This window comes from Mustela nigripes, chromosome 17 (genome assembly GCF_022355385.1).
Source record: "Mustela nigripes isolate SB6536 chromosome 17, MUSNIG.SB6536, whole genome shotgun sequence".
In the NCBI taxonomy this organism is placed as follows: domain Eukaryota; kingdom Metazoa; phylum Chordata; class Mammalia; order Carnivora; family Mustelidae; genus Mustela; species Mustela nigripes.
In genome coordinates this window covers 4,410,935-4,426,145 of record NC_081573.1, presented here as the reverse complement: position 1 = coordinate 4,426,145, position 15,211 = coordinate 4,410,935, and the positions used below count along the sequence as shown (strand labels likewise).

The 15,211-nt window shown below is 59.2% G+C and overlaps 1 protein-coding gene across 5 annotated transcripts in view; it reads right to left on the bottom strand.

Moving 5' to 3' along the window:
- The window catches only part of SHANK1 (SH3 and multiple ankyrin repeat domains 1), a 44,848-nt gene extending 29,643 nt beyond the window's left edge, over positions 1-15,205 (bottom strand). For 4 of the 5 annotated variants that reach the window (XM_059382084.1, XM_059382086.1, XM_059382087.1 and 1 more), the window contains exons 1-12: positions 15,119-15,205; positions 12,322-12,619; positions 11,907-12,110; positions 11,339-11,410; positions 10,136-10,244; positions 9,890-10,041; positions 7,935-8,102; positions 7,391-7,507; positions 3,192-3,269; positions 2,899-2,965; positions 2,299-2,629; positions 1,192-1,385 (exon numbers count right to left, since the gene is read on the bottom strand). In XM_059382084.1, the coding sequence (XP_059238067.1) occupies positions 1,192-1,385; positions 2,299-2,629; positions 2,899-2,965; positions 3,192-3,269; positions 7,391-7,507; positions 7,935-8,102; positions 9,890-10,041; positions 10,136-10,244; positions 11,339-11,410; positions 11,907-12,110; positions 12,322-12,576 (1,747 nt within the window). In that variant the 5' untranslated portion in view covers positions 12,577-12,619; positions 15,119-15,205. Of the gene's footprint in view, positions 1-1,191; positions 1,386-2,298; positions 2,630-2,898; positions 2,966-3,191; positions 3,270-7,390; positions 7,508-7,934; positions 8,103-9,889; positions 10,042-10,135; positions 10,245-11,338; positions 11,411-11,906; positions 12,111-12,321; positions 12,620-13,964; positions 14,058-15,118 lie in introns of those variants that run through there. The other variant, XM_059382085.1, reaches the window with a different exon arrangement.
- Positions 15,206-15,211: the final 6 nt, after the last annotated feature.

Below are 15,211 nucleotides of genomic sequence, written 5' to 3'. Positions count from 1 at the left end.
CGGGCCCCTGGCCACCCAGAGATCAATGACATGTGACCTTGCTTTCAGGAACTCAGGCTACAGGAAGAAAGAACGCGAACAGATCCGATACATGACCCAGCTGATGCTCTGATCCCTGCACACCCTTCCATGACCCACACAACCTGTCTCCTGTGGGAGGAACCCCCAGCTTTCCCAGACAGCCGGGGTCTCTCTCTCTCCTCTCTGAGCTCCTGTCGTGGGGGCTCGCTGAGGACCATGATCATTGGCGTTTGCTGTGTGCTCAGCATTGTCCTGGGTGCCTTAAGGGAACTTTTTAAATCCTCATCAGGGTCCCGTCGTACAGATGAAGAAACTGAGGCCCAGAGAAAAGTCCCTTGTCTGAGGGTGCCCAGCCAGGAAGCGGTAGAGCCGGGATTTGAACCCAGGAAGCTTGGCCCTCCAGCGCTACACTACTCAGCTCCTCTGCAGCTGAGAGTCGGCAAAGAACTGCTCCCCCGTCTCGCATTCACTGCTACGTCTGCTTGCTTCCCGTTTCCAAGCCTATTCTATCCAAGAACACACGTCACCAGCCCTGCGAAGTCTGCACGTGAGGGCTACTGGCACTGTTTTCCAGAAGCACACAGAAGAACCAAAGAGAGGCAAACTCCAGGAACGGCAGCCGCCGGCCACTCAGGGAGCCCTGGGCTTGGCCCTGGCTTCCAGCACCTGTCTCAGAGCCCCAGGAAAAGGGCCCCATGCTGTTCCTCAGAGGAGAACACCTGGCAGGGGCAGGAGGTGAAGTCAAGGTGGCTTGGCCCCACGCTCCACACCAGGTGGCAGGAAAGACCATGGGTTCAGACTGGGGACTGGGGCAGGTCACTGGACCTGGGAGACCATTCCTTCAACTGTCAGAGGGGGTCCCGACACCCTCCTGAAAGGCCGATCCTGCGGGGGGGACCACTCCTACAGGGCATGGCATGGTGTTGGGGTCCCCAAATGCTCATTTTTCCCTCTTTTGCCTCAACACGTCCTGCCAACAGGCGGCATTGCAGCAGCTACAATTCATGCTCAGGGCAGGGGGTGTCCAGGGGGCTCTCTGGGGTCCCCAGAGTATGCTCTGGACAGTCTAGGTCCTGGAGAACTGTTTGTCCTTGACTGCTTCCTCAAGTGGTTAGCTCACCTGCCCGACCCTTGCCCCCAGTCTGGCCCGGCCCTGCCCTGCCCGGTTACCTTTGATCTTCTCCCCCTTGCTCAGGGAGATCTCCCCCTCCGCTTGGGCCTGGTAGGACTTCACGGCCATGAAGGAGCGTCCAGGTACGGCTGAGTAGAGCTTCCTACGCCTCCCACGGCTGCCCAGGGAGCCCCCAGGGCCCCCCGAGCCCCCCGTGCCCCCTGCCGGCCCTTCCCTGGGCGTCCCGCTGGAGCTGCATACACAGAGGGTGTGAGAGGCAGGGGAGAGTGGAGGGAGGGGGCACCTCTGGGAGAACAGGGGTCCGTGGGGTGGGGGGAGATGGAGCATCAGAGTGGGAAGGGGGTCTGAGTGGGCTTCCCAGCTCTGGCATCCTTAGGGGAAGAAGGCATTTGGGGGCTCCCTCTGCTGGCCCACTGCTGCCCCCCCCCCCGCCCCCCCACCGCCCCCTCCTCTGCCTCCTGGCTTCCGGCTCTGCCCCTCCCACGGCCCTGCATGCTGTGCCTGATTCAGCTTCCTGAAGTGGAGCTCTGACTGTGTCATCTCTCAGCTCCCTCACGAGCCTTCAGCGACTCCCAGCTTCCTCCTGGTGCAGGTCCAACTCCTCTGCCTGCCGTGCCCAGCCCGCCATGATTTTTCGCTCTTCCGTGTCCTCAGGACATACCGGCCAGCCACAGTCCCCCTTCTCCTCCTCTTGCCAGCCTGACCTCTTTACCCCCGCAGAATGCCCCCTGCTCATCCTCCCCTCTACCCTGAGTGGTTCCTCTGCTCTGCCTCCTCTGGCCTCGTCTCTAAACTCAGATACCCTTCCCCAAGTCCCTTGTCTATCCCCACCTTATTTGGCTTTTTCTCACCTTGCCCTGTCTGTCTGTCTGTCCTCAGGGGCTGGAACCAACATTTCCATTGGGCTCCCCACCCCTGACCCCTGGTACCGAGCAGGTGCTTAGCTAAACTGGCACATTCCGGGACAGGTGCAAGACTGCGGCTTACAAGGCCCTTCCCTCCTCAGGAGGCAGGAGCAGGAGCAAGATCTGGAGGCCTGAGGGGGTGGACCAGGGCCTGGGGTGGATGGGGCACCAGCCTGGGTGGGGGCAGTTGCGGCTCCAAGGATAGGATCTGGTTGGGACCAGGGCTGAGCTTTCCCCTACCTGGGCCGTCCACGGGGCTGCCTCTTGGCCTCTTCAGGGTGCCTCCCGCGGGATGGGGAGCGAGCCCGTGCACCCCGGGGGCTGCTGGCACTTCGGAGGGTCCCACTGCTGAGCTTGGTGCTGGGGGCTGAGGGCTGTGACTGGCCCTGGGGCCCTGAAGTAGGGCCAGGGGCCCCAGAGGATGAGGTCCCCGGGGCGGCAAACACCATCCAGTCGGGCAGGGCCATGCTGGTATCACTGTTGGCCCGAAGTAGCGCTGGGGGCACCGTCAGCCCTGCGCCTGGGGGTCCCCGTCGCCGGGCTGCATACTTGGGGGACTCCTGGAAGGGCACTGAGAGGGCATAGCAGCAGGGGGCAGAAGGAGCAAGGGAGACAGGCAGGCGGAGGCGGTGTGCAGGCAAGGGAGGAGAGGCATGAGAGGAGAAAGACAGCCGTGAGAGAGAATGGGGGGTGGGAATTGCACCCCTTATTACCCTAATTACCCCTCATTACTATTCAGATAGTAGTCTCACTCACAGCCCAGTGACTCCCCAGTCCCCCCATACACCCCCAGCTACCCATCGGATCTCCCCTCAGCCCTACCCACCCCTGCTTGCTCACCCACATCCTGTTCTCGATGGTTTCGGATCAACTCCCCCAGTTCAAAATTCCCAGCGATCACTGCCACCTGGAGGGAGGGGGCACAGGGAGGTGGGGTGGCCCAGGCAGCAGAGGGAGAGGGTGGGAAGCACGGTGAGGACCCCTGCCCCCCAAACCTTCACCCCAGCAACGGCAACCCCTTCTCTCCCAAACCACCAGCCTCTCCGCCAGCAGCCCTACCTGTCCCACCTTCTTCACCCCGTGCCTTCTTTGTGCATCACCCCCTACCCCCGCCAGCCCTCACAGCCCCACACCTGGAAGGGGGTCTGTCCGTTGTTATTCTTCACATCCTTGTTGGCTCCTCGATAGAGGAGAATCCGAGCACAGGTCTCCTGAGGACGAAAGCGATGGTCGGTGGCAGAGAGTGAAACAAAAGTAAACCATGAAGATCGTGAGCAGACAGAGGCACTGGGCTGAGAACTTCAGGAACAACCTGATCTAAACCTGCCTGGCCCAGGACAGTGGCCACTTACCACACATGGCTCAAGAGCCTTTTAAATGTGTCCGGTCCGAACTGAGCTGAGCTATATGTGTAAACTATACACCAGACTTTAAGAACTTAGCATGAAAAAAAATTACACATCTCTAATAATTGTTATATCGCTTGCATGTTGACAGGATAATATTTTTGGAAACCATGGGTTACTGAAATATGCTACAAAGATTAACGTCACCTGTCAATTTTTTTAAAAATGTAGCTCCTGGGACACTTAAAATTACACGTGTGACTCCTGTTACTGTCTATTGGACGGCGCTCATCAGAATCAGGGATTCTCGACCTCAGCACTACTGACATTAGGGGCCAGATACACCTTTGTCGTGGCAGCTGTCCTGTGCATGGTAGGACGCTTAGCGGCATCCCTGGGCTCTACCACTAGATGCCACTAGCACTCCCTTCTCTTCTCTAGCTGTGGAAAAAAAACGAGAATGTCTGCACACAGGGCTAAATGTCCCCTGGGGCCAGGAGTGCTGAAGTCCAGAGCCACCAACCCAGGCTTCATGGAGAGCTTCCTATGTATGATCCATGTCAGGGGCATAGCACTTTAGAGGAGAAGCTCACTGAATTGCCCAATAGTTCCACGAAATGGAAATTGCTACCCCCATTTAACAGAGGAGGAAGCTAAGGCATCACAAGTAGCCACCAGTCATGCAGGGGGTGACTATCAGCAGTTGGATTTGAATGAAGATCTGTCAGGCTCCAGAGTCTTTCCTCTTATCATGCATTCTGCTAGACCCAGAAGGAAGGGGGTGGACAGAGGGGGCCAGGGTTGAACAGTGGGGGTTAGGAATGCTATCCATGTCCAGATCGGTGCCTTCCTAATGTCAGCCACGTCACTCCCTCTAGATAAATCCCAGTGGCCTCACCATGGCCCTAGAGACTCCAACTCCACCTGGTTTGCCTGCTTTCCTACCTCCAGCCTCATCAACTTCATCTTCTGCCATCTTTGTTCACGCCCTCTACTCCAGCCACACTGGCCTCTTTCTTCCCCTGACAGGCATGCTCCTGCCCCAGGGCTTTTGCACCTGCTGCTCCCTCTGCTTGGAATTAATTGTCTGCCCCTAGATTTCCACATGGCTCATTTTCTCACTTCATTCAGGTTTCTGCTCAAATGCCACCTCTTTGGAGAGGGTTTCTCTGGCTACCTTGTCAAAATAGCTCCCTATCCTGTTCCCTGTTTTATTTTTATTTATACGATGCCCACTACATGCCAGGCATTCTTCTAAGCCAGTATTAGCTCATTTTCTTCATGACGCTATCTCCCTCAAATGACATTTCTCTTTCACTTGTCTCATTAGCATCTCTCCCCCACTACCTCGTGAGTTTTACATAGGGGCACCCAGCACTTGGAATAGTGGCTAGACCACAGGAGCTGTCCAATAAACTGTTACTGGAGTCTTCCACCATTTGTCTTGCCTGACCAAAGCCAGCCTGGCCCCAGATCAACTCCCCTCTCCAGCTCCCCCTGATGCAATTCAACCAGCATTCACAAAGCACCCTTCGGTCTCACTCTCTTCGCGTAACAAGCACACCAAGGATGCTTGTATGGTCCCGTTCTACAGGACAGGCTCAGAGAGGGCAAATCTGTGCCCAAAGTCACACAGCCGGGGAGTGGAGCAGCTAGAACTCAAATGTGGCCTCTGAAGCCCAGGGCTCATCTAGGTCTTATGGGCAACGCCGATTGCCTAAGTCGATCCCTGAACAGCAAAGTTAGCTCAGTTTTCTGGGTGTGTTTGTGAGGGTATGAGAGTGTGTGTGTGCGTCCAAGTAAGTGTGTACATGCTGACCCCCAACTAGACTGTTAACTGCTGTTTGTGTGTTTTTGCGTGTCTGCCCGCCTCCACCATTGCCTTGCCCAGCCCAGGCCCAGAACATCTCCTCCAGCCCAACCAGCAATGCACCCTATGCCTCGAGAACCTCAATTTACTGGTGTCCTAGCACTGATCTCACGGCACTGCAATTCCTTGTCTACACAGCTGCCTCTTTGCCAGGTGTGAACGCCCCCCAGCTCCCCAGACAGGCACCATGCTGAGTCCGATTCATCTCCCATTGGTAGGTGCCCACGAAACATGCACGGGGATGTAGGAGGAGGAAGGACATGGAGCCGAGTCACTCAGAATTCATTTGTTCAAGTCATTCATTCACTGAGTCATTCAGTCTATTGCAAAGAAAACACCTGTTGAATATTCTGAGGGGGGCTCTGTGTGGTCCTGGGGCAAATTCAAGGTAGCCGATTCATAATTCATAATTCATCCGTCTGCTCATTTATTCAACATAGAGGCACTGAGGCCGAGTATGACTTACAGCCTCGGGGCTGAGTGAATGATCAAACAGCCCCCACCCTTGAGGAGCACATGCCTTTCATAAACATGAACCTGACCTTCACCAGCAGGGGAGAGACCGCCATGTCAGGAAGCCCGTGGGGGAGAGTAAGGAAATCGGTCAGACCTAGCTCCGGCCTTGGGAAGCTTAAGGTCTGAGAGGGCAAACGAGGTAGGGAGAAGCACAAAACAAACTCTCTCTGTCTCAACATGTACTAGCTAAGCACCATGCGAAGACGTCCATCCATTTGAGCCTTTGCTCCGTAGGTGTTACTGACCTGTTGCACCGAGAGAGAGGAGAAGCTCAAGGAGGCTCCTCCAACCAAGGGTAATTGCTCCCACACTCTAGTTCTTTATACTAAGTTTTCCCTGTTGAATTGAATGATATAGTTTCCGTGTCCTGATGAACAATGCTTCCTTCTGGGGATGAGCGCGCAACACACATGGTCTTTCCTCCCCTTCAATCAGCTGACGTCATCCCCACGGCAGGGAAAGGACAGAGCCTAAGAGAGGGCTTGTCTGCGGGGGGGTGCAGTCTGTCCACAGGCCATGCGCTGAGGCCATGGAGCGGGGGAATCAGGGGACAAGAGAGACAGAAACACTGGGGAGGGGACATGACAGCACCGCGTTGGTTGGGTTTGACAAACACAGAGTTCTCCCTCGGCAGAGCAGACTGCTTGCTGCCACAAGGCAGCACGTGGCTACCTGCCACATTCCCAGCACTGCAAGTTCTGATGAGGCAGAAGGGGATGGGGCTGTCTTGGAAGACTTCCTGGAGGAGGGGGAGAAGTGGTTGGCAGACCAGCACCAGCATGCCAAGCCCCGCTCTGCGGAGTCCCGCAGAGGGCAGGAAGGCCTGGATAACAGGGAAGGAGACTGAGGGGCTGATTCGCACAGGATCTCCTAGGGCTGGGGTCAGCAGGCTGAAAGTTACAACTTGCTGGTTCTGGTTCTGGTTGGTGAGGCCCCTGCTAGCTCTTTCCGGCTCACCTCCTCCCATGGCTCCTGAGGTGGGGGCCATCCACCCAACCCTGAATTGCTACAACTTGCAATACACTCTTGCTCCCTTCTAAGATGTGGTTTGGCCTTTCCTCTGTCCCCTGCAGCGCCCTCCAAAAGGCACTGCACACAGCAGGTCCTCCACGAGCAGCAGAATGGAGACACACAGGAAAGGGGACCTGGGGAGCAACTCTCCCATCTGGGGATGGTCCTGATGTGCTCTCTCCCTTCTGGTTTGCTACCCAGGCTGTGCCCACAGCCTGGGACACCCTTTCTCCCCTTCCGATTCAGCTGACTCCTGCTCATCCTAGCACTGGTACTGCATTTTCTGGGGGGCCACTTCTACCTCAGCCCCAAGGCCAAGCCCAGGCTCGGGCTCCCGTGGGAACCCAGATCCCCTGGGACCTTCCTCCCACTGCCCTATACCAAATGGGAAGTCCTGCCTGGCTGGAGGTGCTATCTGTCTGGCTCGCTACCTAGTCCTCAGCACCGCGAAGGTGCTCAGTAAATATCTGTTGAATGAATGAAGGCACAGATGAACGAACGAATGAAACAGTGATGGAACAGGGGGTGCAGGGAGGCTGGGAAGCTGGGGGCAGGAGGAGGGCCCCAGGCAGGCGCTGCCAGAGCAGACCTTATTGTAGAGGGCGCAGATGTGCAATGCCGTGTTCCCCGAGGCGTTCTGGGCTCCAGGCTCAGCCCCGTAGAAGAGCAGGTGTTCCAGGTGCTGAGAATGACCCCGCTGGCAGGCCTGGGAGGACAGGGAATCCAGAAGGCCACATCAGAGTCTCCCAGCCATGGCATCTATCTCTAGCCTGAGGCCAGCAAACCCTCCTTCTCCCTCTCTTCTCAGCCTCCATTCCTGCCCAGGGGCCCAGACTATCAGCTTCCCGGGTCATTCCAAGACTCAGGTGACTGGTCTGGCCCTGCAAGAGGCTCAAGAGACCATCGTCAGCCATCTCAGGGATCAAGATGTCCAATGTCCCCTGTCCTTGCCTTTCCCATCTTTTTCTCCTTGGAGACCATGCTCGTCCCGCCCCCACGCTCTGTGAGGACCCCAGCATCTGGATCCCCAGCTCTTTGCACCAGGGTCTCTGATCCTTGCTCTGGTCAGGGCCCAGGCACACCCCCTCCACACATCCCCCCCCCCCAACCCCTCCTGGCCGAGTCTGGAGCACCTGGTGAATCTCCTGCCAGCCGTTCTCATCAGCTATGCCCAGCTGGGCCCTGTTGTAAAGGAGCAGCTCACAGCAGCGGGGGTCGCCCCCCACCATAGCCGTATGGAACAGAGGGGTCAGGCCTCGGCGGTCCTTGTAGTTGGGGGAGCCCCCAAGGTCCAGGAGTGCCTGAGGAGGGAGACAAGACAGAAGACTGTCCCACTAGTCCTGGCTCAACCTGAAGGGACCAATGGGGCAGAGAGTCTTGGGTGACCCATACTGGCCAAGGCTGTTTTGGGTTCTGCCATGATGCCCTTGTACGACCTTGAGGCTGGCTCTTCCCCTGCCCTGTGGCTGACTTTGAATGAGACATGGAAGGAGTCTGGTGCCTCAGCGCCTCATCCTAGAAGGAAGACAGTTGGGGGACCATGGGAGAAAATAGTCTGGACGCAGGAGGACCCCTGGCCAGGCAGGAGGCGTAGTTGGGACCAGCATCCCAAAGATGGGATGCAGAAGGAAATCTGGGAAAAGGTTAAGCTTGGACCAAGGGGAGTCGAGCCAGCCTCGCTGAGGCCCGGGGGCTGGGGGACAGGGGGCATCCCGTTCCAGGAACAGCTCCGGGCACAGAGGCTGGCGGAGCTGAGCATCATTAGAAAAGTGTTGGCAGCAGCTGTGCGAGGACAGCCTGCAGCCGCGCTGTCCACCAAGACGTTTGCAGGAAACAGCCTACAACCGCCCCGCCCATCCAACACGGCAGCCACACGTGGGCTCCCGGGTGCTCGAATCTGCCAGTGAGCCCGAGAAACAGAAGTGTTCGTCTTAGTTCACTTTAATTAATTTACATCTAAACAGCCCCATGTGGCCAGTGGCTACAGGACTGGACAGAGTCCGTCTGGAGGCCGGGTGGTGGTAAGAGTAGGATCGGTCTGGGGGGGAAGGGAGCAGACTGGGGGTGCATCCAGAGGGCCTAAGCAGATCTCTGTGGCTGGCGTCTGACTGCATTTAGGGCCTTCAGAGCAGCTGGAAAAGGGAAGGGAGGGTCCATTCCACTGGAGCATCTGTGAGCTGGGGTTTTATCAACAGCTACATATCTCTGGAGGCGGTCTATCCTGACCTGTGTACGAAGAGGGATCAAGTGCCATGGGGGTGAGGGGAGAGGAAGAGGATTTTAAAGTGGAGATGCGGGTTCATCTACCTGGGAGAGTGCATTTTAGTCACAAAGCATGGGGAAGGGCTGCGTCTGCTTCTGAGAGAAGGGGAATGAGCCCCAGGCCGGAAGGGTAGGTGAGGGGCTGCATCCGGAGGTATGGGGGGCAGTGCCTGGGGAAGGTATGTGGACGGGCTGTGTTTGCAGGGAATGTGTGTGAGCACACGGAGCAGTGTCTGCATCTGGGGGCCCAGCAGGTAGCTCATGGTGTACTTTAAGGAACAGAGGAGGGAGGGTTGACACTTCAGGGAGACAGAGGCAAGGTTGGGGGTGAGCTGGGTCAGAGGGAGCCAGAATGTCTGGGTAGCAGGAGAGTATAGATATTAGGATCTCCCTGGGCTCTTCCGGGGGAAAGCTCCGTGTGACAGTGCCCCGCAGGGTGGGTGCACCCGGGGAGCAGCAGAGGGTCTCAGAGTCCCTTGGAGGAGTGAGCACGGGGGTTGTGTGTGTGTCAGGCTCTGGAAAGGGGCTTTGTATTTGGGACACGAAGAGAGACTATTTTTAACTAATCTAAAGAACTGAGGCTTGAGAGAGAACAAACGGGAAAAGGAGAGGAGTCTGAGGGAAGAGCAGAAGTGGCATCCCCACGGGGACGTGGGAGGGGACATCCAGGAGGCGAGATGAGAGGCAAAGGGGAGACCAGATGGTCTTGTGGGGTCAAGGGAGATGAAAGGGAGGAGGAGGCTGCGTCTGGGGCAACTCGCTGCAGTTCAACCTGTTAGGGGACCACTGCAGTCTGGGGGAGGGTCCCGGGGGTCTGGCACCTCACCGTGAGAGCGAGGCAATGACGGGCACATGCAGCTTTGTGCAGTGCTGTCATGCCATCCCGGGCTCGGAAGTCGATGTGGGCCCCTCCCAGGCACAGGGTTCGAATCACTTCCACGGAGCCTTCCGTCTGGGCAGCCAGAGTCAGGGGGGTCTCTAAGGGGCAGGAAAGGCCAGTCATATGCAGCCCTTATGCCTCATTCTGGGCTCCCCATCAAACCTCTTCCAAAGCACTTGGTTCCCTCCCTACCTCCTGAATCTGAGTCATGATAATTGGGGTCCAGCCCCTTGTCCAGCAGCCGCGCCACCTTGTCAGACGTCCCGAGCTGCACGTACTCCAGGAACTTCTTCAACCCCGTCTGAGCCATGGACAAGAGAGAGAAGACAGGCCGGTCAGGGAGCAAGGGAAAAAAGCTAGGGTCCCAAGCAGAGCTGGCCAGTGGAAATACACAGCAAGCCGCATGGGGCATTGGAAAGTTTCTAGGAGCCACCTTTAAAAAAAAAAAAAAAGAGGAAGGCGCACTGTTGATTATACCAAAATTCATCTTAATGACCTATCTTTTTAACCTAATCTAGCCAACATACTACCGCATCAACAGGTAATCCATAGGAAATGTATCAAGGAGAGAGTTTACTCTTTTGGGCACCGAATCTTCAAAATCCGTGGGCATTTCACACGGGCAGCGAGGCTCAGTTTGGACCTGCCGCACCATAAGTACTTGGGAGCCATATGTGGCCAGTGGCTACCAGAGTGGCTGGTGCAGGTCTAGAGGGATGAATATTTGGGGGAGGACAGAGAAGAATGCATGAAGGGGTCAGGATGGGGCATGAGGAGGGGACAAAGGCTTTTTTCCCAAGTGTCAGGAAGCCTTCTCTTCACCTCTGGCTAAAGCAGCCCCCTGGTTTCCTCCCAGGTCTTAGGGGACCAGGGGAGACACAAGAGACATATATATGGTCAGAGGCCTGGAGGGCAACATGGCTCCATGTGGCCAGGGGTGGGAGACATCCCGGGAAAGTTTAGTCTATAGGAGTGGGGGAACTGTGGAATATCTCAGAAACAGCCCTGAGGCAGAGGGACACTGTGTGTCGGAGTTCAGGCCAAGTGGGGGGAAGCAGAGGCTCTGCGTGGATATGGGGGACCCAGATATGAGATAGCAGAGTCCAAGGAAGAAGAAAGTAAGAGGAAGGGGGAAATAGGGGCACCTGGCCAGAGCAATGAGAGGCAGAAAGGGGAATGAAGAAGGGCTATGATGGAGAAAAAGGGGTGTCATTTGGGGCTGTCCCAAATGCAAGACAGCATTCTCGAGCTAATGGGGGAGCCTGGCAGAGGAACAGAAGGGGCTGGGGAGTGTGGAAGTCTGTGGGGAAGAGGTGGGAGAGGAAGTGGGAAAGTGGGGGGGTCCCGGTCTCTGTGGGGGATGTTGGTGGGTAAGCTCCAGCAGGGTTCTCTCACCTTCGTGTGCAATTTGGCCAGCTGCTTCTCATCCAGGTTGGTCTGCTTGTAAACCCGGGTCTTATAACGGAACTGTGGCCAGGGGGGTATGAGGGGAGAGACACAGAGACTTGGAATCAGGGACTTGGGGAGGAGGCTGGACTCTTTTTGAGCTAGGGGGAGGAGGGCTGGTCATCTCAGGGTCAAGGTGGAAACAACCCTGGAACCTCAGCTGGGCAGGCTGAGGAGTGCGGGGCTGCTGTGAAGTATGTGGACTGCAACCCCTGACTTGGAGGAGTGGGAGTCTGGACCCCGCACAGAATGTTCTGGAACACCTATGTAATTGTGAATCCTTTCCCACTTTGAAAGGCGAGGAGAAGCTTGGGGCAGGGAAGTGACTTGCCCAAGGCCACTCTGTTGGTCAGAGGCAGAATAGGTTGTCCTTTGAACTCAGGCCTCTCTGTCTCTACCGCTGAGAAGGAGATCTGGAAGAGCCCACCGGCTTTTCCCTTGCAAGGGCATGATGGGGAAAACAACGGGGCCTGCCTTCTCTCCTCTGTGACCAAGCTGGGCAGACTGTGGGCCTCACCTCCAGGTAGGGCACCCCCTTCTCAAAAGACTGAGGGTACTCCCGGAGCAGCCGCTCCTCCTCCAGGAAGTTGGCATCGCGGCCTGAGGTGGCCGGCTGGAACAGACCGTAGTTAAGCACGTCCTGCAGGCTCTCGCTCAGGGCGCAAAGCACCTGCTGCTTGGCTGTCCAGATGGTGGCATCAGGGTTGAAGCGCAGACATTTCTGGTTGGGGAGGTGACAGGGAGGAGCCTGAGCTGGTTTGGAGAGGGGGTGGGGTGATTCTGGGGACAGGACAGGGACCCTGGGTTGAGGGGATGCTGTGGGGGTCTGGAGAGGGGGCCCAAGTGGGAGAACGCCCCGCACCAGAAGCCTCCTCCTGTGGGTTGGGGTCCCGGGGCCCTCCCGGCTAGTGGGCAGTTGGTAGGTCACTCACTGTCTGGTGCAGGTCCGGGATGCCAATCCTGAAGACCATCATGCTGAAGTGGGCGTCGTCTGGGACAGACATGGAGCGGCCCTGGAGGCCTCGGGTGGAGGCCAGACTACCAGGTGCTCCGCTGCCCTGGCCCCGGGTCCCCCGGGGGCCTCTGCTGGGCCCGTCTGGGGAGCTGTCGGACTCTGAGCCCCCCTCGGGACACTCGCTGGCACTGTGGCGTTCCTCGTCCTCGCTTGACGCGGGGCTGTGGGTCATCGTGGGGCCACGGGGCGACAGGGGACAGCAGCATCACAGGCGGCTGCCGGGGGGCCAAGGGCAGCTGTCAGATGGAAAGCCTGGGACTCTTCCGAGGCCACAGGCAAGTCGTGGACAAGCAGTCTAGGGCCGCTACCCTACGTGCCCCATGCAGCCAGGAAGGAGGTTGGACACACCCCCAGATACTCCTGCCATCTCTGCTCACACACGCCCATCCCTACCATGTTTCCAATGCGTCTCCTTCCCTGCCCTTGGCCCTGCTCGCAGCCCCCCACCCCTCCTGCGCCCCACTTTGCCGCTGACCCAGCATGGCAGTGTCCCAGAAACCGCAGAATCACCGCGGGAGCTACTGGCCCACTTTGACAGGCCACGGAAAATGCAGCTAAAATTAGCTGAGGACAGACAGGTGGACGACCCACCGGTATCCTGGCCTCCTGGCCCCACCCAGCCTAGCCCCTCACCCGGGTCCCTCCTGTCAGCCTCCTGGATAGCTGGTGGTGGGAGGCTGGGATGTAGTATTGGGGAGACAGAGGCACTGTGAGCCTGGGGCGGCAGAAGTGGGAGGCCGCGTGGTGCCCGGGAGTGGTGCCCGGGAGCGGGTGGAACTGGTGACTTCACTGAAGTGTGGCTGACAATGTGTGCAGAGGACTGCTGGGAATCAGTGTCCCAGGGGAGCAGGGACACTCAGATGCGGGTGTCATGGGGCAGAGGATCACACATGGGGCATCCCTCAGGGAGCCACAAGACGTGGCCTCTGCAGAGGCATCCTGAGAGGGGTGCAGGTGGGTGGGGAGAAGGGCCTGGGAGGGCTGACTGGTGTTGGTAGTACAGTGGCCTGGGTCAGCGTGGATAACCTGAGGGCACATCTGGGCACTGACACTACAGGACAGGGCGATTGGCATTGCTTGGTACTGGTGGATCCACTCGGAGGGGGCCTGGGGGGCTGGGAGGGTGGCTAAGAAGTGGGGTGATGGTCTTGGGGACTGAGGTGGGAGGTCATCTCCAGATCTCCACTATTCTCTCCTGAGGCGGCCTTGTAAGCCTAGGTGCCAAATGGGGTCCGCCTCCCTCTTCTTCTCCCAGTCTCCCACCCCAGCACCGGAAACCAGAATGTCTGGTCTGGTCCCTCCCCCCCACACCAGGCCCAGCTCCTGCACCGTTGCCATGGAGATGGGAAGCAGTGGAGGGTACTGCTGACTTTGGGGGAGTGGGGATGGGCTGGGGGGTTGGGGGAGGGAAGACAAAATGAGTGTGCGAAGAGGACAGTTCCAAGAGCTGTGGGTGAGCGAGCAGCTTAATCGCGAGCTGGCCAACCCCTCCCCCATGAGTGGCCAGGCTGCGAAGCCCCCCCCCCCCCGCCCCCCAGGCACCCAGCAGAGCTGCCTCACCTTGCCCTTGCGGAGGCCCCCCAGCCTCCAACCCGCCGGATTCCACATCCCACCTCCGGACCCGGAGCCCGCTGCCACTCCCCCTCGGCTGACCCTGGCTGACCCCCAGCCTCAAGCGGGCACTAATGGGGTGGCCTGGGGGATGAAAGCAAAGCTGGCCCGGGCACCCCCGCGCGTGCGGCTGCCCCCAACCCCCCAGACCAGCTCCGGCCCCTCCCCCTCAGGCCCGAGGGAGGGAGCGGGCACACTCCGCCGGGGCGGCATGAATCAAACGCTCCGCGGCTAAGAATAGCTGGCACGCAGCTGGTACTGAGACGGGCTGAGGAATCGGCGGGGGGGGGGGGGGGGTGGAGAAGGGGAGAGAGGGGGTGCCCTGGGAGGCTGCGGGGGGATAGGGGGCAGCTGGTGTGGCCGAGAGCGGGGCCGGGAGAATGAATGGAGGCGGAGAGAGGCGGGGAAAGGCGGGGAGAAGAGCCGGGGCTGGGGCCGAAAAACCGGTGGGGGAGAGCCACGGGCCGGGGAGAGGGGGCGGGGGCACCCGGGAGCGGGACTCGGAGGCGGGAGCCGAGGGGGCGCGCCGGCCGGTGGTGAAGGGAGAGGAGACGGTGGGGATGAGGGGAGCTTGTGAACAGGGTGGGAGGGGATTGGAGGAGCCTAGGAGGAGAAGCCAGAGCTAGAGGGGGTCGAAGGGGGCGGAGGAGGCCAAGGCCCAGACCCCCGATGGAGGGGCAGAGAACCAGGGTGACCTGGGGGAGGGGCCTCGCGCGGTGGGGCTGCAGAAGGGGTCTGTGGGCACTGGAAAGCTGGGGTGGGTGAGGCGGGGGAGTGGCCAGGCAGGGCCAGGAGGTGGGTACAGCGAACGAGCCCTTGGCCTGGGAGCGCGGGGAAGCGGGCTTGGGCTGGGGGCCTTACTGGCGGGGGCTGGGGGGCTCATCCTCGCCTCAAGTCTGCTATATGGGACGGGGCACGGGGGACTGGGGCGTAACCCAATTTGGCGTCGCCCGGGGCAACGCTCCCCTCCTCACCCCCACCCCCCATCGCACACCCGGGCCCGGAGCCCGGCGAGCGGCCAAGGACGTCCGGGGCGCCCCCGCCCCCTCCCGCGGCCCCGGCCCCGCAGCTCCCCCAAACCCCCGGGTTTTCGGCCCCCTTACCTGCCTGGCGGGGCTGCTGAGTCCCGGTCGGCGGCGCCCGCGGCCCCTCCCCCCTCCCCCCACCCCCCACCCCCCCGGAAACGGGGGGCCCTC